The sequence below is a fragment of the Berghia stephanieae genome, chromosome 2 (genome assembly GCF_034508935.2).
Source record: "Berghia stephanieae isolate SIO BIC M18660-M18661 chromosome 2, UCSD_Bste_1.3, whole genome shotgun sequence".
Lineage (NCBI taxonomy): Eukaryota > Metazoa > Mollusca > Gastropoda > Nudibranchia > Aeolidiidae > Berghia > Berghia stephanieae.
The window spans coordinates 62,828,880-62,854,685 of NC_088361.1; the positions used below are offsets into that span (position 1 = coordinate 62,828,880).

Genomic DNA, 25,806 nt, shown 5'->3' on the forward strand with positions numbered 1-25,806 from the left:
GTAGAAATGAATTATCAATTGAAGAAACTTCGGCAGTCAGGCGTAGCGGTAGCGGACAAATCCAAAGAATCGAAATGAATAGTAAATCGCCACAGTGTAAACAGCAAGCACGCTTGAACAAAACAATGGCAGAAAACGTCCTAATTTGCGCGGGAATTAATTAGGCTACTTACCATTGTTCCTTATTATTAGGTACCCAATCAGTGAAGATACGGTCAACCAGTTTGTTTACTACGTGAGGCAATCGAAATGTGCTTTGTAGCAATCTATCCAAACTTTCGATTTGGAGGTGTCTACATAACGGACTTCCGGGCATTCGCAATTTAGATTATCATAGTTTTTGAGAGTCCCAGGTAATTGTGGTCAATTTTGGCTTAGACGAAACAGTGAAATTTATCGCTCGGTGGCTCAGTTAAAATTGGCTACAGTTGGGATCACGACGGATTGGAAAGTGAAAAAATAATTTAACGAAGGATGTGTGAAAATACCCAGGGAAGTGTTCAGACACGCCTTTTATAAAAAGCGTCGCTTTGTCTTGGCAATATATACATCGTTAATATAAACGGTCCCCATGAGCTATGCGTAGCGCTGTGGAACACTCCTAAACTCCTAATTATTTTACGGTCATTCGACTACGATTTGTGAATTCTTTCTTTTTTTATTTCTTTCTTTCTTTCTTTCCTTTTTTAAATATTTGAATTTGACAAATTGACTGATTTCAGCTAATTGACTGAGAATTTACAGGTCTAATAAGTCAAAGAGTAAAATTTAACAACATCAACAATGAACATAATATCAAATCCTACAGCTACCTAAATTTCTCTGATCAGATCAGACTCTGGTGTGATAATTTGGGTCCGAATTGACAGACCACCAGGTTGACTAGGAAAGAAAACAAGGAAAGTGAACAAAATATTTTGGCCACAGATAGTCATGGCCAATAAAATAGATCAATGAGTTTTGCTGAAATAGGATTTGAAAGTAAAGATACCAGCTAATTGTCTCATTCTCAAATATCAATTTTACCTTGACAAAACATTTACAAAGATTGCTTCCGAAATTTCAGAAAATATTTGAAGGACATGAAATAATCAGAGAAACAAAGGTTGTAACGAAATAAATATTATCCATAATAACATAGCCTTGCAGTCAATCCAACTTAAAAGGAGCCAAGGGGTTTATTAATATATAGGGGTGACATTGAAATTATAAGAAGCCAAAGAATGCAGAATACGAGTATTTTGTAAAAAAAAATCCTGTGATCCCTTGTATCTTTATTGTTGTTCATCGTCCATAAATTTTCTAACTTCTTTATCTTTTATTTATCTTATCTTTCCCAATCGAGCATTACTGCATAAAAATGATATTATATAAAAAGCAGACACACGCAAACTCATATCATCAAAAACAACAATATTTTTTTGACACAAAAGAAGAATTCTTTTGATACTCTACCAATCCATTACCGAAAAACTAAAGCCCATGACAACGTACAAAATATTACATTATGAAAACTAAAAGCGGAATGCAATGATGAGGAAATTGATTTCAGCCAACTCTGTTAAAGAAGAATTGCTGCTTCAAGCTCATCTTTCATCTGAAATAGAAAAAAAAGTATCACTAAGTTAGAACATAATCCCAATTAAGTTCTTGTTTGTTTAATGCTCTACTTTTTAAATTCTCTAATGCAAATATCAACAGGGACCTAACTGAGTAAAATTAAATACAGTAAAACCCATATGTAGCCCATGATACACTTGAAAAAACCGAGGTAAATGGTAAACTGAATTGCATAGAACACTAGATCTACTCTTCACCTCCATTCCCACTGCAATCTAATCCCAAAATGAGTACAACACAATATACAATCGAGGTTTATCATTGATAACAGATCACTAAAATGGACCTAAGGATGATGAAATGGAGATAAGGTGTGCTTAACAGGAATGATGCCTCAAAAGGATATGAAGTAGCAAAGGATGGAATTAACAAAAATAGGAGAATGATGAAGTATCTATGTTAACATTATCCACACCTTTTTTAACCTTTGACAAACTATTACTGCTATTCTATTGACTATAGATTGTCAGCTTTTAATTTATTTTTCATTACTCAATCGATAGAAACTGATGAAAATGATTTTTTTCTTAGATTTTCCAAATAACTTAGTATTGGAGTATGTTTGAGACAAATATTGCAAAAGCAGACTTTTTATATAGATATAAATGTGAGAAACGTTCAATGCATACCTTTATGCATAATCTTTGACAGCTGCTGGTCCATTGGCTGATACCAAACCTCCTCCACCTCGGATTCCAGATCCTTGACCGGATGTAGCATGCTGGCCTGGACGGATTGGCTTGGCTATATAACACAAGACAGAGAAAAAGGATATATTATTATTGTTTTGTAAGAAGGGCATGCAAGTTCATGAACTAAGATGAAATCATTTCTATTGTAATATATTGTAAGTTAGCAACCAAACATTGACTCTCTCTCTCTCTCTCTCTCTCTCTCTCTCTCTCTCTCTCTTTCACAACTTCTATTACTACTACTACTATTACTACTATGACTACTACGACTGTTGCTGTTGCGATTACTACTACTACTACAACTACTACTACTACTACTACTACTACTAATAATAATAATAACAATAATAATAATAATAATAATAACAACCACAACCACTGCTGAAACTACTATGATTACTATTACTAAGACTACCAGTACGACTACTACTTCTACAACAGGTTGTATATTGAATTTATCAACTTTATGCTTGTTGTTGTTATAAGATAATATGAATGAAAACGGTAGAGGAAATGTAGACGCTTACCAATCTGAGGAGCATGTCCCCTTCTGGCTAGATTCCTCTGCCTGACAGCTTCCTTGATTCGGTCTACCTCCATCTGATATCTAGGTAGTAGAAAAAATGAAACAATTGTTTATTATCTCTTTAAAATGCAATCATACCTTGACAAGTAAACTTAAATCATTTGAAATTCCGGGTAGAGTTCAAATTTTTTTCTATAAAACCAGATATTTTCAGGCGTCAAAATCATTTTCCATTTTCCAAAGGGCACCTCAATTACAATTAACTGGCAGTTTTACATTATCTGATGAGATGAGTTAACCAAGCAACATTAGATGCACTACATGTCACGTTCCTTTTAAAATGCCACAGTGAAAAAAAAATTGTCATCATGCGTAGAAGCTTGCATTTCATTCTCAATCTTCATGAATCTAGTTACTTATTTTAATCTTCACCCTTGGTTCTGGTTAAATGTAAAGGCTTCAAATAATATCCACAAATTGTGAATGATTTAGGCAAAACCAAAATACACCCATAAAATTAAAAAAAGAGATGCCAGGGAGTGCTCATTTAGTAATCTTTTCATAAATGGCCCTGAAGAAAATTGCAGCATGAAAGAGAAGACGAGATGTACACAATATACAATATGTCGTAAGACTATATTTGAGAAGAAGATGTGTCAGTGAGAGAAAGAGAAAGGCAATTTGATAATATCGAGAGATGTGTGCCTAGATTAAGATAGACATTAAATGCAGTAGATATGTTGTATATATATGTTTTAGATGCCCCAGTTTCAAATATATTTCCTTTCTTTGATGACTGTAAACCCTGGAGAGGCTGTGTGTTAAAAAGCTTAAGAAAATTGCATCACTGCTTGTTTACGCCAGCAAGCTTGATCATTTTTACATATATTTTAAACTCCTAGTAAATTTTGCTTGCATCATTCTAAAAGACTGAAAAATCTTATCTATGATACTCCTTACCTCTTTCTATCTCGCATTGCTCCCTCTTTGGCCTCTTTCAGGGCAGTTTCAAGGGACTTCACTCTGTCCATGGTGGCCCTAAGTCTCTTTTCTAGCTTGGGGAGTTCACACCTGAGATCAGCATTGTCACGCACCAACTATGATGAAAGAAAGGAAAATCAGAATATAATTTCAACATTTGATTTACATTATTAGACTTAATCTATCTTTATATTTTTCTCTGACTTAAGTACCAACATCAAAATAAATTCATAGCCTCCTATTATAAACACACCTGTTTGTGAACTTTGGTCAACTGTTCCAGATTGTTTTCCAAGAATGAGATTTTCTGTTTCTGAGCTACATTGCCACCTGCTTCCTCATCCTCTTCGTCCTCTTTCTTTTGAGCAGACTGCAAATGATAAAGAAGAAAAAATTGTAATAAGAGCTATCTTATGTTTGTTTTTTGTTTTTAAGGGTTTTATGGCGCTTGCAACACATTTAGGTCATATCAGCGGGTCATATCAGCGCCAGTAAAAAGGAAGAAAATGGAATAGTAAAAAGTTCTAGAATTACAGGTAAAGCATCCAAGAATAAGTAAGACAAAGGGGAATCGCTACAGATGAAGATTCCAAGAGCACATTATCAGTGTACTCAGTTTGAGATCATTAAATCTCTCATCCAGACACAAGCACAGGTCCCCACGAAGAGGAACACACTCAATTGTTTACAAGTCATATATAATATGTAAAAGGAACAATAATACAGAGCATAACAGAGAGATGATTTACAAGGAAAAAAATATCATCTCCCAAAACTAACTATACATTTGACTGTTTCCCTCTCAGCCAGGGCCAGGACAAAACCGAGTAATCTCATTCCATGACAAAAGACAGAAAGCAAGTTGGAAAACAGATATAGGGGGATAGTAGACACAGCATGTACCCCCTGCCTACTATGGGAGATCAGGAACCCCAAGCAGAACTATCTTAGAATTGCCCCATTCACAGTATGGAAAAATTAATGATGCCTTTTCATTTCTTGAAGATTAAAAGTAAAAGGAGAATGAGGACATTATGTGCTCAAATGAAATAAAGGGACCAATCTAATTAGGGCTCATGAACTGCATTGAGATACTGTAAAAGGCAACAAGTAAAACTACAAATATATATACGCTTATAAAATTTCTTTCTTTCAATGGCAGTTATATAGCGTGATTGCTATGTTGAGGAAGCATTAATTCATGAAATAAAAGAAATGACAAATTGAAATTATAAATTAGCACTTCGATAAATTCGTCAGAATAATTCTTTTTTTTTTTTTTAAAGAAGAAAGAAAGAAAATAATAAATAAATAAAATGTCCCCAAAAGACAATATGAAGACAACAAACTTTATTATATTCTATCATTATTTTTGTTTTTAGTGGCTTTTCAGCGGTTGCAACACTATTAGGTTATTTCAGCATCCATACAAAGAAAGACATTAGATTAATCAAAAGATTAAGATTAAATTCACGAATATCTAAGATACAAATTAAGACAAATAATAATTAAGAGGAAAAGAAAAGACAGCAAGACTGTGGGCTTATGAAGACTCCATCAGTTAGGGAGGTCCAATGTTCTAATGCCATAGGAATTCCACCCACTGCTCTATCACTGTCTTTGTATTTACATTTATGTATTTCTGAATAAGATAATAAAATAATCTTTTGAAATCCTTTTAAAAAACCTCTTCATATAAGTTAAAACTGATGTTAAGGGATATTGAGAACGATAGATGTTAGGGTATAATAGCACTGTCTTCAATGTGGTAAAGATCAATTTAACTCGCCAGCCTAACATTGTTCACCTTCTTGACCCGGTTTTGCAGGTCCTGGACAAAAAGCCTCCTGAGGTTGTGGAGAGTCTGCAATTCTTTAGCCACTGTTTCTTCAAGACCCTTAAGGTCTTCTTTGGCCTGTTCCCTTCTCTCTAACTGAAGAGTCAACTCAGACAACTTTCCAGTCTTCTCTGCCTCCTCCTGCTTCAACTTGTCATAGTCGCCCTGCATCTTGTCCAGTGCTAAAGTCAGCTTCTGGTTGGTCCTGCAGAATAAAAATATTGAAAGGTGTGTTTTTAAAGCATAAGAAATAACATCTATCAAAAGCTAATTTAAAATCTGAAAACGTACTTAAATCTTGTACTTCATTAATGCCTTTTTTATCTTCACTAAATGTCAAAATATCCTTGAAGACAAGTTCAGTATTGTCACACATATATTACATTATGCCATATGTAAAGAACTCAAACATACTCTTTAAGTTGGTCAATGACTGTCTGTTTGTCAGAAATCTCTTCTCGAAGAGAAGACAGCTGCTTTTGGTGTTGCTCTCTGTGACTCTGCATTTGTCCCTCTAGAGCTTCCTTCATCTCTATCTCAGACTGGAGTTTATCAGAGGCTTCCTGTGCCTTCTGAGTAACTGCAGCATGCACGGTTTCTGTAAAAAAATAAAAAATACAAATAATAAAGCATAAAGGTTTGCTTCAAACAAACGATCCCTGAATAAAGCTCATTTCTTCATCAGAATATTTTCACTAAGATATTTTGAAAGAGGGCATTTTTTTCCATAAACAAATCCTTTCAGAATTGATGAATACTTCTGTAATTAATTTTAATTGAAATGTTATAAGGACCCGACCCTGGAGTTTGTTGACACCAAGCGCAAAAACCTCTCTTTACTAAATAAATATAAAGAGAAAATTTACAAGGTAAAAAATATCTTCTAAGAGATATATCCATCTGACTGTTTCCCTCTCAATAAAAGACAGGACCGGTGAAATCAAATTGTCTTATTCTAGACCAAGGACACAAAGCCAATGGAGAGGACAAATAAAATAGTGGATAGAATAGTAAGCAACTACTGGCCCGTGTATCTTATGGAAATTCCAACCGCTGGAAGTTGCAACATAATTTTTCATTCTTTTTTTCTTTGATCTTTCAATGAAAAGTTGCTGAATAACCACAGCAAAGTTACTGAATTGCATTTGATTACTGTCAGTAGGATGTAATAAATTCAATAGTTGAATACTCTTAAAGTGTATGAACAGATAAATCAAAGTGACAAAATACTATCTATATTTTACCATTAGCTCTGTATCTGGCAACTTCCTCATTCAGGGAGTCTACATTTTCTTCCAAACGTCTGCGCTTTTGTTCCACATCTTTGATAGTTTCACTCAATGTGTTCATTTTTGCTTCATACTGAAAAAAGACGAATTAAAGACAGAAAATATCATCATCATTGCCTTTTTTCACTCTGGGTCAAGGTATAGGCCACAGACAATTTCTATCCTTCTCTATCCTGACCTAACTTTTTGATCTCGCTCCATGTCTTATCACTTCTCTGTATATCAGCTTCTTTAATTCTTCATGTTCCTTGAGGAGCGCGAGGACAGAAAATATAACTCTAAAAAAATTAATTAATAAAGACAATAAAAGTAATAGTTTAAGAAATTAAAAAAATAAAATTTAAAATTTTAAAAAAAATTAATAATAATAATAATAATAATAATAATAATAATAATAATAATAATAATAATAATAATAATAATAATAATAATAATAATAATATCAATTTTATCATCATCATCATCATTCGTGAGGAAATTAATAACACAAAATTTTATCAAAACTATAGATTAAGATATTACTAATTACTAGATTTAATATAACAAAATAGTTCATTGAAAATATAACAAAAATTCTTGTTTATGACATACTTGTTGAATCTTCAGCTGACAACTGGAAAGTTCACTGTTGGCATCCTGTAACTTCTTGACACTTTCTGTCTGATTGGTCTCCAATGTGGAGGCCCGACTTGCTAGAGTTTTCACCTCAGACTTCATCTTGCTGATGTAAAGGCGGGCAATTGTAAATTCTTCTTCAAGTTTCTCTCCTGCACTGCTGTTAGGCTGTTGTAATAATAATAATAATAATAATAATAATAATAATAATAATAATAATAATAATAATAATAATAATAACAATAATAATAATAATTGCTACTATCTTAGTTTCAAGTAAATAACCCAGAATTGCAAATAAAAATGTAAAAGAAAGAAAGAAAACATAAAATTACATGTATCCTCTTCAGATGACAAAATAAACTTCTGCATAAAACAATGTCTTAATAGACTTTCTTGAGTCCAAATGAATGTGAAATCAAACAAATTTGTACAACAAATCTCAATTTAACCAGAAAAAAAGACCCCAACAATTTAATGCTTCATCACTCATTTAGACGTGATGTAAATAGACTGTATACTTTCTGAAAACTTAGTCTTTCGTTGAAGACAGAATCTCAAGCTCTATTTATAGAAAATGTTACTTTGGTCCCCTTTTTGGATTACAGAGCTTTCAATAGCCTGGAAATCATATTACGAATGGCTATTGGCCATAGACATATTGTTTTTGATAACCTACCTTGTTCTCAACAGCATTGCCACCAACTATTTCACCAATGTCTCCAAGGTCCTTTAGCAGACTACTCATCATCTCCACAACACGCTTCTTCTGGTGAGTTGATCCATCTCGTAAACCTTCTACTTCAGCATTGATACTGTTGATCTTGGACTGAAATTAAAGATAGACAAAATAGTCTAGATGATGTAATTCTGTAGAATTTTGGAATTCAGAGAATCCAAGTTAATAGGTTTTGTTACATGAAATTGGCGAAAAGGAATGTTATTTAATGATAAAACAGGTCTAATACATACTATATACAATTTGTTTACTTTAATGAAAAATAAGACATACTGTAAAAAATATAATGGGACAAAAAACTCAAGATTACACAAAAGATAAATATACTCTAGGCCTTTCTTTGGATAACCATTTTCTCATGAAATAACAATTTTATGACATTGTCTTTTTTTAGTTTTTGTATCCACGTGGCAATTCCATAAATGGAAGAACTGATAAAATCTATTTGATGTCTACATAGTACAAAATAAAAATAAATTCTAAGTTTATAATGAAAGATTGTATTCAGACCCCTTGTAGAGTGTATATACTTGTGTAAATCATACTAACAAAAAAGAACAAAACCAAAACAGAACGGTAGACACTTACAGTCTTCTGGAGAATTTCTTCATTAAGGGCTTCAATATCACGGTTCTTGTTCTCAACTTCTTGGGATTTCTGGTCGTAATTCATGGCCAGTTCTTCCAGTGCTTGAAGCACTTCCTTCACTTCTTCTTTGGCAGACTCGTTGTCAGCTTGCATGCTGGTCAGCTCAGATTGTGAGTTGTCATAGTCACGTCTGGCACCAGTAATAACCTCCTCTTGTTCCATTATTTGCTCCTTCAACTTCTCAATCAACTGGCCTTGGTTATTAATCTCATCATCCTGGAACATTCAAGAAAGACATCTCATAAACAAATTATATTGCATCTGTTATTTTCAAAATCCACACATGACATACATATTCAAATGAAAATAATAATTTTAAGGTTTACAAGATAAAAGCAAAGCTGAAGTCTGTTTTCTTTAGAAGTCAAAAGTAAATCAGAACAAAGAATAATGAACTAATAACCTTAAGATTATTTGAATTTTCGAATTTACAAGTATGAAGCACAAAATTCTGATGTAGTTGGAATCAGAACGAAATAATTGAAATGAAAGCTGCTTGCATTACACAAAATAATGTAAACCAACCTTATCATCCAGCTGTTGATACAGCTTCATCTTCTCTGCCTCCAGCTGGGCCTTCTCAGCCTCTGGAATGGCACTGACTCCTCCGCTGACCAACCCAACAAAGCTGGACTGCATGGCAGCTTGGTCGATTGCCGTCTGGTTACTGGGATCTGATTCAATGGCAGCAGTTTTCACATCCACCTGCTCCTCAGCTGGCACCGTCTTACCTGTTAAGAGATGCAATCATAATTAATTTAGCATCTTAAAGTGATGATGGCGATGAAGGACCTTTTTCAAAGATTACAGAATATATGAACATATGGATGAATATGTTACTTATCTTTTTACCAATCACTATATTCATCCTTCAAGATTTTAGCTATGACTAGCTGATGGACTTGAATATATGAAAAATTATAAAATCCATGAGTACCTCGACAGTTATTTCTCATCATGTTACACAAATAAGAAAGCAATGACGCATGGTCTGCAAGCAACTCACCTGCGCAAGTGTCTATTTGGATTTAAAATTCTATTTGGATCTTAAATTTTTTTATTTTTTTAAATGTTAAACTTGTAAACATTTCTTATATTTCTTGGTACATACCACTTCTCCAAGTTTGAAGCTCAGCCTCCAGTTTGAGGATAATAAGCTTCATTTTACCATTCTTTTCCTTTTCTCTCTCATATCGTCTCTTCCATTCCTCTGCTGTCAATTCCTCATTCACTGAAACCACATTCTTGATAGTCTTGGCTCTGAAAATAAAAAACAGAAATCATGATAAAACATTTCAAACCTTGATTTCATTTAAATGGTGTTTTTAAAAAACAACAACAAAAACTTTTAGAGTCATCATAAACCATTTAGCTTTATATCTATGAACTCTCATTTATAAAATCTCAAGACAAAATTGTGAAATCAAATTTCACTTGATAAGTGTTAATGAATAATCCTTTGAGGAAGCCTAACAAGTTGATTTGAATGAGACAATATGAGAACTACTCCACCATGAAATCTTTCTCAATCCTCAATAATAATTATGAGCGTATAGGAGACAATTGGTTCTAAATAGGAAAACCTGACATCTGATGGAAAAATTCACCTTTGAATTCAAAAGAATTTAGATATCAGTCTAATGCCAGAGATGGGATATCAATCAATATATATCATCTTATTTCATGTAACGTGTAATACTGTGATATCAAATTCATATTGTATGACTATTCAGAGGCACATACGTGGGAAGGATTATTTGTTGGGTTTTTTTTATGGATTTTTTTTTGAGAATCCATAAATACTTTTTTTTTTCAAAAACGTGTCATAGATACTACTGTTCTGTATACAACAATAATCTAACTTTCTTCGTCAAATATCTATTTCATAACAAAAATTTTCTTAATGCTAATTCAAAAATACCTCTGGTTTAATATGAATATATAAAAAAACGATAGTTATAGCTTCTTCTGCATGGTCTTTTCCACCAAAAATGTGAATGATGAATATTGATTTATTTTAAAAGAGTCAACAAAATTAAATTGATCCAATGGTCAAAGACTGCCCAAGTTTTATACGACACAGAGGACAAATATTTTGGATCTGACGAGATATGATGCCCTAGAATAGTCGAATCTTCAAGGGCTGGTGGCAAGTTGATGGGAGAGAAGAGGGTTTAGAAGATGGTCACCCTGTATCGATATTATGGAGGGGATGAATGATACAGAGTGAAAAGAGGAAAGTTATTAGCTTGCAGTAAGAAAACTGTATCCATAAAAGAGGAGGAAGAAGATATTTACAATGTTATCCAAGTTGCTTCAGTAGTAAAAAAAAAAAAAAGAAAAGAAAAATGTAACTAAATAGCCATATACATAAACATCTCTAACCTCTGTCCAAACATAAGAGTGGATTTAGTTTCAGTCTCATTGAAAGAGGCAGGTGAACAGCAGATAACCATGGTGGTACGGGCATTACCTCCCAAACTCTCCTGCAAGATTCTTGTCAGTTTACTGTCTCTGTATGGGACGTGAGATTTCTAATGGGGAGAAAAATAATCAAGCCTTTAGGACAACCCCCTTATATATTGTATTAAAGAATATGTAGACTTTGAAATTTCTTTTTCTTTTTTCAGTGTTACAAAAAGAATTTGAAATGATAGCTAGGCCATTAATTTCCCAATCAATCAGGGTAGAGATAGGCTTAGGGGAAGGGGATCGTCACTTATTCTATGCTACCTCTTAAATTGACAAGCATTGTTTCAGTCACATATAATAATAGATCCAGAAGATTAGTTATAAACATGCATTTGATTGTCATAAATCAGATTTTTACTTGGGAATAATGTTACCCAAAGGATGAAAGAACAATAACTGTGTACTCACAATTCCATCAGCCAGAGCAGCAATGACATTACCAAGGGCTGATAGTGACTTGTTGATATTTTTGGCTTCGTCAAGTACAGATCCCTCAGCACCAGTTTTGCTGACCTGAAATGAAAAAACAAAATGTTGAATTTAAAAAACACCTATCGAAATTTTTTTTTTAAATAAAAAATTATATATATATATATATATATATATATATATATATATATATATATATATATATATATATATATATATATACATGTACAACATGTAAAACATGTACGTGACAAACTTTAACCATATAAATGTAAATGGGCTCAAACAATGTAAAATATGTCTTTTATCAACTAAATACGGATTAACTTTTTATCTTTCACAAAGTTTGGTTTGTTTCTTTGGTTTTGCTATTTTTCAGAGAGAAAATATATAGTATTTTCTAACATTTACAAAACTAAAAACAAACTTTAAACATAAATTATATAACTTCAACGAGATATTCTACCTTTCCATTATTTTTTCATTTCACCTTTTTTCGTGAAATTGAATTATACAACTTTTTTCTTTTTGTTTTCAGTTGAATACCAAAAGTCTAAACCCTATAATTGACTGTGATGTGTAACAAGATGACATTACCTTTTCACTACCAGCCAAATCGACAAGATAAAGTTTGCCATGGAGTTTCTTCTCACTATCTACATTCTCTTGCTTGACATGGATGAGAAAAACACTGTGACTTCTGGAACTATGTTCATTCATGTCTAGAGAAAAAAAAATTATAAATATAAACCATATTTCAATATGAATGCTAACATTCCACACATAAAAACATTGCACAGTGGTATGGTCTTCACCTCATGACCCAAACGCACCAGTTTACATCCCATTCACAGTTCTGTTCTGTGTGACCTTGACCAAATTAATGTTTTTATTGAGTTATTTGATAAGAAGTGACATAACATGTATGTTAATTCTAATGCTTACAATTGCAATATTTTTTTCTGTCAATATAATTTCTACAATAATTTCAACCATACCAACTCAGCAACATCTATGATCCAGCCCTAGCCTTAATATGAACAGCAAATAAATTGTCATTAGGAAAGAATTAGGAGAAAAAAGATTTGATTAATTAGAAGGTTTTATTTTATTTTAATAGTTAAGCCCTTACTGGTCACAGCTACATGTCTGTTGGATTTTCCCTCCTCAATAACTTCCATCACTTCTTCTGGACTAGAGACAAATCTTTCTGTACAACCCTGAAATTAAATAGTACAAAATTTACTGTTGTGAAAAGAAATATAGTAAACACAATCATATACAGTCCACTATGGATAATCGCAGCACCTTGGGATCAGAAAAAATGTTGCAACTAACCAAAGTTTCCTGTCCACTAATGCAACATTTTACATATATATGGTAAACTCAAACCAGTTGTTGTAAACAGTGTTATTGTCCACCATAGGCTGAGCTATTTGATTGAAACAAGAACCATATGGCAGCCCTCTATAAATTTTGGCAGGCTAAAGCAGCTTTGATGTAAGCACACATCAGATTATTCAGATTGGATTAACTTTCACTCTTTTGTTCTCAACATTTGTAAGAGTCAAAGAGATTAGCCGTGATGAGAGACAAAAAACTCTCACCAAACCTTTTGGTCACAATGCATAGTTGCCAATCCCAAAACAAAGGATACTGCTCAGTCTCTCTTTACAACTGTCATTGGCTACCTGCTTTCCATACTATGTCCAGCCCCTTCGCCTTCTATCTGATGGTCACAGATGACCATGAAAGCCCTGCCCTCTTTTGTCTCTAATAGGATGGCAACACACAACTGTAGCATTAAACCCCGCCCACTCTCGACTCTTCAATCTGTCATGATTTTACCAATGATAAAATTTAATCATGCGATATGTATGTTTGATTTCATGAATTTGCCATTTTTTGTTGAAAATTTGTTGATTAACCGAATCTTGTTGCTATTAACCAATGACTTTTATATAGAATTAATTCCGTTTCTTGGGAAATGTTGTGATGAACCCAAAGTTGCGATTATCCAGAGTGGACTGATAATAATAATAATAATAATAATAATAATAATAATAATAATAATAATAATAATAATAATAATAATAATAATAATAATAATAATAATAATAATAACAAAAACTAAAATAATAATAATCTAAGATAACTGACAGCAAAACAAAGAATGTTAAGATATTTGAAAGGACACATACACATTAAAATAAATAAAATAAAATAAAATTCCCTTTATTGTAACAAGCTTAGGATAAGTTAGCTACTTTTAAAGGTGTGCATTGGCATTTTTTGCAGTGTTGAAATGACGTTTTACATCTTATAATATTTTCATTGTCAAATTTTGCAAAAGAATACAGAAAAGTTGCACTCTCCATTTTAAATTGAACACAGTAGAGCTATTGACCAGGAATCAAATGAAAATTGCTGTTCAATGATATACAGTGGGGTATTTGACATCATGAACTCTAAAAAAGAATTCTCTCCAATGCTTGACAATAAACTTACACATATACACACACACAGACACACATTCGAAAAGGATATCAAAATTATATTAATCATAAAATGATCTGTAAAACAATTTAGACTCTATTAAAATAGTTACCTTCACATATGGAACTCTATTTTTATCTTCATGAACGGACAAGTTTGTCTTTGTAACTGAAAAAAAAAATGCATTAGATAATGAAAGCACAACAGGATAGCGCAATATCCTCTAAGCATGCTCAAAGCGCTTTACAAGGGGTCCCGGACCAACAACAAAACTTAAGATGTAGGACGTAACATGACGCCTGTTAGGCAATATTACAATTCTTTTCGGACAATGACAACTTTGTTAACGATCAGCTACTCATTTCACACCTGAGTATGGTGAAACAATGTGAGTAAAGAGCCTTTTCCAAGGACTCAACTATATTCTAAGCGAGGCACGAAACCCAGGACCTTCCGATTCCACACACCCGCACAACTTTAATAGGTACATTTTTTTTTTTAAAAGAAAGAAATATCTGAACTTTTACACCAAGATTCAGATTATTTTTGGAACAAAATTTACAGAAAAGTTGGTGAAAATATCATTATTTTAATAAGAAGGGAATACAAGACAAATTGAACTATGTATCAATTCTAGATCATTTTAAAAAGTACCAATTTGTTGAAAAAGGGTGGAAATCTTATATTCTCTGTTGATACAAATTTTCTTCTCTTGAAATCAGATAAAATTCAGATTAAAAAAAATTTAATGAGCGTTTCTGACAAAAGTGTTAATCTCAAACAAGGGTTCACCATAAAAAGTTGAATAAAATTCAGTGTGAAAGAAATCCCATGCTTGGATTCTATCAACTCACAACAATATAACCACGCAGTTGGTAGCAAGCTTTGAACTGATATCAGTTTATTGACTCTTTTTCTTTTAAGTGGAGGGTGGGGGGTTGGGGCATGGGGGTCTTTTTTTTCTTTTTCCTTTTTTTTTTGTGTGTATGCAAAACAGTTTAGCACATTTTAGTCAAGGTTACGAAGCAAAGATATGTTTTGTTGTAATATAAAATATTAGCAAAGTACATTTTTCTCATTTCTGTAGAAATATTTACATTTGTGACAAAAAAGTCTTCAATTTTTGTTCAATAATATACAAAATGGCTATGTTGTTTTATGGCCAAAAAGAGAAAAGTCATGTTTGTCACTGTGCGGCGATGTTGAAACCAGTGACAGTTGGAACTGGTTTTGATGTCTCTGCCTCATTTTCTGAAGGTAATTCTCCATATTTTGATTTTCACGTTCTTGGAGAATTAAATATTTTGGTTTCTATTTTTTCATTACATTCAGTCGAGATATCATCTATATTTTGGGAAGGATCAAAATTGCATTATAAAGTTGTTAAATGTTCAATATGACACAAATGCAATTCAGCCATACACACTCATGTTTACTTTGCTCATCAGTAAAATTGCGCCACTCTCAAACAAACTGACTGGCCAGTTGCAATATTTATACAGGAATGACAATATTCATGTTGACAAGTCAAAGACAACGTTTGTCTGAATCAGATAATGGAACTTGACCAATCAATGCTTAATCATCCGTCCACCGTTGGCCTTACTGCACTCCTATTCGTCCATCTTACACAAGCTCAAAAGATCATTTTGTCAATAAAACCTGCCTGCTTCAGTGTCCACCATAGACAGAACAAAAATGGAGAGAAAAAAAAAAAGCAACGAATACAACCATCATCCCCAACAACAATACAGATATCTGCCATAAGTAAATGGACCGATTACCGATTTTTTGTTTATTGTCTTTGACAGGTCTAATGAAAGCAATAAAGGAACCTTGCATTATTTGCTAAAGAAGTCAACCACCTTGCTGCTGATATGAAATTCAAAACTTGCTGTCTAACAACATTATCTAGCACAAATTAAATAATCTATGTAGCATAGCCAAATAAAAATGCAACTTTTGAGTTCAGAAAGAATAATTGAGTTCAGCATAACAACAACAACATAACAATCGACATTAATAAATAGGGATCTTTTTTAAATGTGTGAAAAAGATACATTATCTCTCACATTGAGTGAATTAGTTATTGTTTCAAAATAATTACCATCTAATAAATCCCTGATCTTGTCCATGTAGATCTCAAAGTATGAAACCTGTGAGATGTAAAAAAAAAAAAGATACATGTATGCTAAAGTTTTCCTAATCTCATAAGATTAAATCATATCAATAAAGCATAATATTTCTTGCTAATATGCTTAAATAATTTATATGTAATAAACTTTTCTTCAAAAACAGCATGAAGATTAAGAGCAAAATACTGCAAAACAACTTAGAGTAGTGAAAGAGAAAATAAAAGTATGAGCAGAACAAACTTTGATGTGAAATTCGAGATTCTCATCCATTCCATAAATATAATTGAATATATCCTGGACAATCCTGGGGATGATTCCTTGAAGGTTGTCATTTCCAAAAACTCCCTGAAAAAAGCAAGTAATGGAAAATAAAAAAAAAAGTAGTATTGGGATCAGATGTAAAACGACTTATCAAATCTGCAATGGTCAAAAAAATATTATACAATCACTAAAGCAACTAAAATATTTTAAGATTTAATTGCCGATCTTGGAATCAATGCAATTAAAAAAATATAAAATAATTTATCAATATGACGAGGTGAAAATTGATAAAAATGTAAAGTCTACTGGAAGTTTTATAAATTCAACAAATATCTAAAGCCAACCATGAAAATCGTAACTTTTTCTCTAATTTTGGCTACATTGGCCAACAATTTTTTTTTTTGATGGAGAAGCATTAGAAGAAAACCTGCAGTAAACACTGTCTACAAAAATGAACAACAACAAAATTGCATTAGTTATGAATCTTTAATGGCTCTTACCTCCATCGTATGGGTCTTTCCACTGGCTGTCTGACCATATGCAAAAATTGTTCCATTGTATCCACTGAGGACATCTGTTGTGGAAGGAAAATAAGGAGGAGGGGAGAATAAATAAAACAATATTCAAAATAAAATAATAATAGTAATAATAATAATAATAATAATAATAATAATAATAATAATAATAATAATAATAATAATGACAATAATAATAATAAAAAATAAACAGCATTGAAATAGCGCTTCACCACGTTGTCACAGGCTCTAAAAGTGATATAAAACAAAAAATATTACGGTACGACAAGTGTTAATGGAAATTGATCTGAATTCAATTTACCAACAACAAAACATGAAAACAGTATCGCAACTTATGACGTAAAAAGATAAAACTTTAAGCGAGATTTGAAAGTTGTCAACGAATCTGAGCATCTCAAATATGATATAACCAACACTTGTTTCCACCACAACCACCTCATCCCCCTTCTTCTTCTCCTCATCGTCACCCTCATCTTCATCTCATTATCATTACCATCATTATGTATTATTATTATTAACATTATTATAATAATCATTATTATTACAGGCCACTCCGGATAATCGCAACTCAGTTTATCGCAACTTTCAGTTAATTGCAACATTTCTCAAGAAACGGAATTAATTCTATATAAAAGTCACTGGTTAATTGTGACAAACTTTGGTTAATTGCAACACATTTTCCGCCTCAAAAAGTGGCAAATGAAGAAAGCAATAAAAAAAAAACCTCTACAGTAGTGTGTCGTCACTCTATTAGACCCAAAAGAGAGTGGGGCATTGCAGTATGGGTTTGTGACCATTAGATAGGAGACGAGGGGGCTGGGCTTAGTCTAGACCACAGGTAGACAATAACAGTTGTGAGGAGAGACTGAATGATATCCTTTGTTTTGGGGTTGACTATTGCTCATTGTGACCAATGGGTTTGGTGACAACTTATTGTCTTTCATCACGACTAATCTCTTTGACTCTTACAAATGTTGAGAACAAAAGGGTAAAAGTTAATCCAATCTGAATAAGATGTCGTCTTGCATCGAAGCTGCTTTTGCATGTCAAAATTTATTCAGGGCTACGGCTGCCATATGATTTTTGTTTCAGTCTAAGAACTATGTTTAGAACAACTGGTTTGAGTTTACCATAAATGTGTAAGATGTTGCGACAGTGAACAGGAAACTCAACTTCGGTTAATCGCAACCTTTTTGCTGCTCCCAAGGTGTTGCAATTGGAGTGGACTGTATAATTATTATTTTAATTATCATTATAATTATCGTTATTATCATCATCATTATTGTTGCTATAATTATAACAATAATCATCATCATATTATTATTATGATTATTATTATTATTATGGGATATATACATCAGTGGGGAGTAAACCTGGGACTATGAGAGGTGGACACCACCAGGGAGTAATCATGGAACCACAGGATATTTATGGACTCTGGTGGGGAGTGAACCTGGGATTACGGGAGGTGGGCACTACTAGGGATTGAATGCAGAACCACAGGATATGGACATCAGTGCGTAATGAACTCAAGGCTATGAGACACTACTGGGGAGTGATCGTGGAACTAAACTATATGGACTCCAGTGGGGGAGTGAATGTGGGACTATGGAAGGTGGAAACCAATGGGGAGTAAACCCGGAACTATGGGAAGTGAACACCAATGGGAAGTGAACCCTGGGCTATGAGAGGTGGACACCACTGAAGAGTGACCATGGAACTATGGGATATGGACTCTAGTGGAGAGTGAACCAGCAGTGATGAGAAGTGGACACCATTGGGGAGAGAACCTGGAAATATGAGAGGTGGACACCAGTGGGTGAATTGAACACAGAACCACAGAATATGGACCATAGGAGAGTGAACTCTGAACTATGGTAGGTGGACACCAGTGGGGTGTGAACGCAGGACCATGGGATATGGACATCAGTGAGAATGTATTGTTCCTGAAATTTGAGGTGTTATCCATAAAATATTCCTGAAATTTGAAAATACCTATTTAAAAAAATATTGTTAGCTTTCTGTAATATGATAATTTCTTCATTTCTTCTCTCTCCACCATTACACCTTTGCCTTTCGTGAGTTCATCATTGTCTGTTTTTACAAAAATCAATAGCATTTATTTTGCAAATTTATTTTGCAAATTTTGTTGCTGTTTTGTTTCTAAAAGTTGGGAAATTGTTTGCAAAATTGAGGATCCTTTTTTGAAAATTACCTGTGTCAACTTATTAGAAATAATAAAAAGTTCGGTTTACATTAAAATGTTCAAAGATGATTCTCATGAAAGAAAAAAAAAACCAGAGAGAAAAGGCATAAAATCTTACAAAGGTAAAAAAAAGGCAAATAAATATGCTTTTTTGGCTAACAACAATTCATCATAAATTATGTGTATCTTAAGTACATTACAATTGTAAATTGGGAAAACGAAAAAGATAAATATCTGAAGAGGCAAATGAATTTGAAAACTTTTAATGTATGAAAAAAGCTTAGCTGTAAATAATGAAAAATAAGAGCTTTAAACAAATGAAATATTGACCGAAAGATCTATTAATAAACCATTTCAAAAGTTAGCTTTTCTCAGCTGAGGAAGGTTGAATGAGATTAACAGCCTCCCTACGAAATATAAATTAGTGTGCTGGAAATCCTTAAAATATCCAATTTGTTTTCCGGTTCACTTTTATTGACTGACAAGCTTGACAAAAACACATGGAAGTAAGTTGTAAAGCCATTATATAGAATGTGTGTTACAGCAACAACCTTGCCAAGTCTTAATTAGTCTCCTATCGAGAAACACCCCTAAAGCCATTAAAAAAGATATATTGAATGTCAGTAGTCTGTATTTATGTGTAAGTGTGTGTGTGTGTGTGTGAGAGAGAGAGAGAGAGAGAGAGAGAGAGAGAGAGAGAGAGAGAGAGAGAGAGAGAGAGAGAGAGAAAGAAATAAAGAGAGAGAGAAAGAAAGAGAGAGAGAAAGAAAGAGAGAGAGAGAGAGAGAGAGAGAGAGAGAGAGAGAGAGAGAGAGAGAGAGAGAGAGAGAGAGAGATTGTTTGTTTTGTTTGTTTGTTTTTAAGGGTTTTACAGCGCTTGCAACACATTAAGGTCATATCAGCACCAGTAAAAAGGAAGAAAATGGGATAGTAAAAAGTTCTAGAATTACAATTAAAGCACAAAAGAAAAGGTGAGACAAAGGGGAATTGGCTCAAATAGGAAACAGATGTAGATTCCGAAAGCACACTATCAAAGTACTTAGTTTCAGATCACCTAAAAGTCTCATCCAGACACAAGCACAGGTCCCAACCAAGAGGAATACACTCAAATGTTTACAAATCAAATAATATAATATGTAAACTAAACATAATGCAATGCATAATAGAGAGATGATTTACAAGGAAAAAAAACATCATCTCCCAAAACTCAAACTATACATTCGACTGTTTCCCTCCAAGCCAAGGAACTCCGACCAGGGTCAGGACAAAACTAAGTCATATCATTCCAAGACAACAACAGGAAACAATTGGAAAACGGGTAGAGGGGGATAGAAGACACAGCATGTACCTCTCCGCCCACTATGGGAGGAGAGAGAGAGAGAGAGAGAGAGAGAGAGAGAGAGAGAAAGAAAGAGAGAGAAAGAGAGAGAGAGAGAAAGAAAGAGAGAGAAAGAGAGAGAGAGAGAGAGAGAGAGAAATGAGAGAGAAAAAAAGAGAGAGAGAGAGAGAGAGAGAGAGAGAGAGAGAGAGAGAGAGAGAGAGAGAGAGAGAGAGAGAGAGAGAGAGAGAGATTGTATGAATCTTCGTGTGCTTAAACATGTGCAGTAGTGTAAAAGTAAATTAAGTATTCAATTTCACACATATAGTGCAATCTGATTCACATTGTCGTGTTCTCTGTCTATACAAATAGGGCAAAATATTATAAAAAGTTTTAAAATAAACATCATTATGACATCTAAAGTTACTGTACCTGCAACAATCGGTTTGGCAGTAGTATTGTATACATATTCCTGAGTTACTGTTGGTTTTAATATTCTATCATAGACAAACAATTTTCCCTGAAACAAACAAAAAAAAAAAAAAAAGAAAGAAAAAAAGATTCAATCAAATAAAATATACATGATAATAATATATCACCCTGTAAAAAATATCTTTGGGTCATAAAAAAATATGTTTAAGTGAGTTAAGTATTTAATTTTTATACACTTTAGTTCTTCCTCTTTCTTTCCTAGCTGTCATTTCCCGAGCATTAATTGCAAACACATCCACACTAAGGCTGTTAAAATACAGCGCAATATCTACTAAGCATGCTCAAAGTGCTTTAGGGTCCCTGACCAACAGCAACACGCAACATGTAGAATGAGACATAACGCATGTTAGGCGATATAACAATATTTTTTCCAACAGAGGGAAAGCTGTTAATGGTCAGGTACTCGTTTTAGGCCTTAGTACGGTGAGAGAATGTGAGTAAAGAGCCTTTTCAAGGACCCAACTATGCGCCAACTGATCCGAAAGTGACTGACATACCACAAGACCACATCCACACAAACTAAGCTTAGCTGTACTAAGCTTAGAGACCATCATCAAATATCCAATACATCTACCTTTCTAGTAACTTCAAAATGTCACGCTTCAAAGTAAAAATATGCCTCATACTAATTTAATACATTGTGCCATTTAATTCCTGTATCCTTGGACTTTACAAAGATATTTTTTACAGACAGTATTCAAATGATTAAAAGTATAATTTTAGGAAGAGGCATCCTTGGTAAGCAAAAAGATAATATTGACAAAGTCCAAGTAAACAACTATTATTACTGATGAGGAGAGGAATAAAGACTTCTTCATGTTTATTGAGTACATCTCCAAAGCCCCTTAAATTTCCATCAACAAATGCAAATAAAATTCTCCAGAACTAAATTTTATGATCTAAAGGGAAGACTGAGAACAGGTTAAATAAAACAAATTTATTTTAGGTAAAGAACTGCCCATATATTTAAAGCTATGTGGAAAGAAAGAGAGAAGGGGGGAAGGGATGGAATGTCAAGGCTATTTCTTTTTCTACATAATGCAGAGTACAGACTGGCAATGAGAATTTAACACTAAACCAATCTTATTATAAATCTATAATGAATCAAAGAATAGTAGAGTCCAACAATGAGACTGTTGGTGCCATAAACCACAATCTTAGATCAAAATTCAAATATCCTGCCAAAATCTCATCTTATGTGGCTTTGTCTGTCTCATTTTACATTTAGTTCCATTTTGCTTTATGGTGTAAAGGAGAAAACGGGGACCCCAATCATCTCAACTGGTAGTAAATCAATGTAGAGTCAAGGTTTTCATTCTCTAACCCTCTGTCCACCCAGCAGTACTAGCAGTTTGATCCGCCAGGTAAAGTGAACATTTTTGTGACAGGCTAGCTCTTTTTTCAAGGGGTGGTATGCTTAATTGCTACCCATTTAACACTACAGAAACTGGGATAAAAGTTAATACTCCACGAATCTTATGGCCTACTGCAAAACAAAAACACAAAACATGGGTTAAAAATGCTCACTTACCCCGATGCTGATAGATTCTTCTGAAGGAAATTTCAAAACAAATTTACTTCCGCTTCTTTCTTCATTCTCATTCAGGGGTCGAACACGACATATAACCTTGATGTTGCACTCATTGCCATCTCCCATTTTGGAAAATAATTGTTTTTCAGTCTTAATAAGTCTTTAAGTAATGAAATTGTTCAGAATCACAAGATGTCAGTGAATGTCACAACAAGCATACTTTGGATGGCATTTCTTTTTCAAAACTTTTCTTTAAACTGAAGAAAAAAAATGTTGAAACACTATTATATTTTCATTTAAAGGAAAGATTAAAATCATCATAAATGAAAATGCCTCTACATGATCCAATAATCAATACTAGAACATATTTTGTTTTGTTTGTTTGTTTGTTGCTTTAGGTCTCTTCCAACACAATTGAGGTTATATGAGAGACCGCTGAAACAAAAAAACAAGCAATCCAACAAAAATAGTACAAATGTAAATCAAAATCATAACCTAAAGATATCATAAGCTAAATTATAAATAACCAAGAACAAACAGGCAGAAGATTTACAGGAAAAAAATATCCCCTGTCAAAAATACAATCACAAACCAAAGAAGCAGGATAGGCTAGTAAAGAGAAGAAGAAACGACATCACTATCGGATCGTACACCCGTGCGAACATCATAGGTATATGATTCAAGGGTGATGCTCCCATCCAACCACCCGCCTAGAACATATTTGCAAAATTAGAAAAAATCTTTTGAGTATGAGGAGTAAAAACTTAAAATTACCCAGAGACGACAAGAGCACTTTTTTTTTAATGTGGAAGATAAAAGAATGACAAAATGACAATAAATTTACCTGTAAACCATAAAATTTTAACCTTAATGAATAAGAACAAATTTGATAATGTTCAAATTATGTTCCAGCATCAGAAGTATTATCCTCATGGCTGCTAATATAACAAGTTCTGAACTCCTTGTTTTCAACTGAAGAGTAAGAGAACTGTAGCTTTCAATCATAACCTCTTGACCAGTTAAAAATATCCACAAAGTCGCCCTCTACCAACAAACAAATGGAATATTTAGTAGCCCTAATATTTGTGAAATTATTCTACAAAGTTCATTTATATTTTTATCTGTGGTTGCCACCATAGGTCCAGGCTTGAAACGGAAGGCCAAACAAAAACTGAGAAAAGAATAGACTTGCTAACAAAAAAAAAATTAAATAAAGGGAGCAATTGGATTCAAACCCGTGCAGCTAAAAGGAACAAAATGAAAGGTGGTCTAACCCACTGAGCTGCATATTCACACCAATATCGGTGTATCTTAAAATTCATATATGAGCTAGATAATTTTCCACCATCTTTGCTTCCTTGTTTTGATAGTTATTTTCATCTCTGATTCGAATAATATGTTGTTGGATCTAGTTTTGTGGAAGTGTGATAATAAATTGTATTGTTTTGTATGAAGAAGACAGGAAAATAACAGGTGTGATTGGTTTTGAGCCGAATAATACCTAGGTCTTAGGATTCGTCCGCGAAATAAACAAATTCCTGGCCATCATCAATATCCCCAAAATTGTGGTCAGAATGAACAAATTATAGAAATAAAAGATCAATAAAGTTAACAGGTAGGTAGGTAATGAAAATTTTAATGTTTGGTTGACTATGAACTGATTTGATGATTAACAAGTTTCCTGCTGGTTGAAAACAAGAAAGTGAATTGACAGTTCCAGTTTCAGTTCAAAGTATTCAAAGTGCCAAAAACTTACATTTCCTTGATCCATTTGTTTTCTTTTTAAAGCTGGTTTTGTCATTTGAGCAGTATTTACTTTCATTTTGTGTTAAATATCACTTGATATTAATATTAACTGATTTGAGACACAAATAATCACTGGCATTTTTTCAGAATATTTCGTATTTTTCACGCCTAGTTTGGCACTTTGCATAAAATCTTTCTGCCAACTAGATAAAAATGTGTCTGCCAATAACGAAAAAGCCAGGTTTTTTATTATTGCCCAACAGGTGTTTGCCAATAATAAGTTTTCTTTCTTGGCAAAAATGTTTGAGAATAACGACAGCCTGTTAAAAGAATCTGAGGTAGGCCAGTAGAGCTGTTATTTATTTATTTACTGCTCATTACAATTCAATACAATATCCTCTTCACTAGAAAAAAATGGCCACATCTTTATATTTTAAAGCTGTTGATTTAGCTTACATACTTTTTAACAACTTCTAATAATATTTAGATCTCTAACTTTAACAACTCTAATCTAGTCTAGACGTCTAAGTCTAAGTCTTATGTATGTAAAAGTAAGACGATATGTACCTCGCAACTGTAACAATGCCGACTTAGGGAAATCACAATTTCAATCATAAAAACGCACACAATCATAATATGAATGGTAACACCAATCTCGTTCTATTCTTAGCGAGGACACTGACTCATGCCCCGTAAAGTAAAACACCTCTCACTCTCAGTCAGTCTCAGCAATGATCTGGCTCTATGAAAACCCCCATACAAATCCAGATAGTATATATCTACAATTCACACATTTAAGTCTTATATAAAGTGCATGACTGACAACTCTAGTCTCTGGTTCTGAGGGGGAAAAAAGTCGAAGTGGAGGAAGTTGAATACCGAAGAATATTGAATAGACAGACGTCTATCTCGATATTCATCAATTTCAATACAGGAAATTATTGACAACGAACGGCGGCTGATATAAGCAGCAAAATCAAGAAACATACTAATCTCACGTCCTATGTTTGGATATGTACGATATTTAAAAAATTAACTTATATAAATACTTCACACATTACATGCAAATCGGTACTTCAAAGTGATGAAGTTCTCATTATCCCCAGTAACGATAGCAGACAGTCGGCCATCAAGGTTCTGAATCATGGGTATGTGACGTCACTATAATAACATTGATCCAGAGAATGTCCCAGCATTCTTTCGATGGAACTCTTCGATTTCAGAGTTTTTAAAACCC

The 25,806-nt window shown here is 33.3% G+C and overlaps 1 protein-coding gene across 1 annotated transcript; it reads right to left on the reverse strand.

Annotated features, from left to right (window-relative positions):
* Positions 1-649: 649 nt before the first annotated feature.
* Positions 650-25,806, reverse strand: LOC144965307 (kinesin heavy chain-like). The gene is made up of 24 exons (XM_078900529.1): positions 25,631-25,806; positions 22,824-23,080; positions 21,233-21,320; positions 17,241-17,314; positions 16,720-16,824; positions 16,452-16,500; positions 14,457-14,512; positions 12,981-13,068; positions 12,446-12,570; positions 11,828-11,932; positions 11,333-11,481; positions 10,059-10,207; positions 9,473-9,678; positions 8,888-9,163; positions 8,240-8,389; positions 7,537-7,728; positions 6,901-7,018; positions 6,071-6,254; positions 5,627-5,861; positions 4,073-4,189; positions 3,799-3,935; positions 2,840-2,919; positions 2,250-2,364; positions 650-1,597 (listed from the first exon to the last, which is right to left on the reverse strand). The coding sequence occupies exons 2-23, from the start codon at positions 22,947-22,949 to the stop codon at positions 2,252-2,254; spliced, it is 2,922 nt and encodes a 973-aa protein (XP_078756655.1). The 5' UTR covers positions 22,950-23,080; positions 25,631-25,806; the 3' UTR covers positions 650-1,597; positions 2,250-2,251.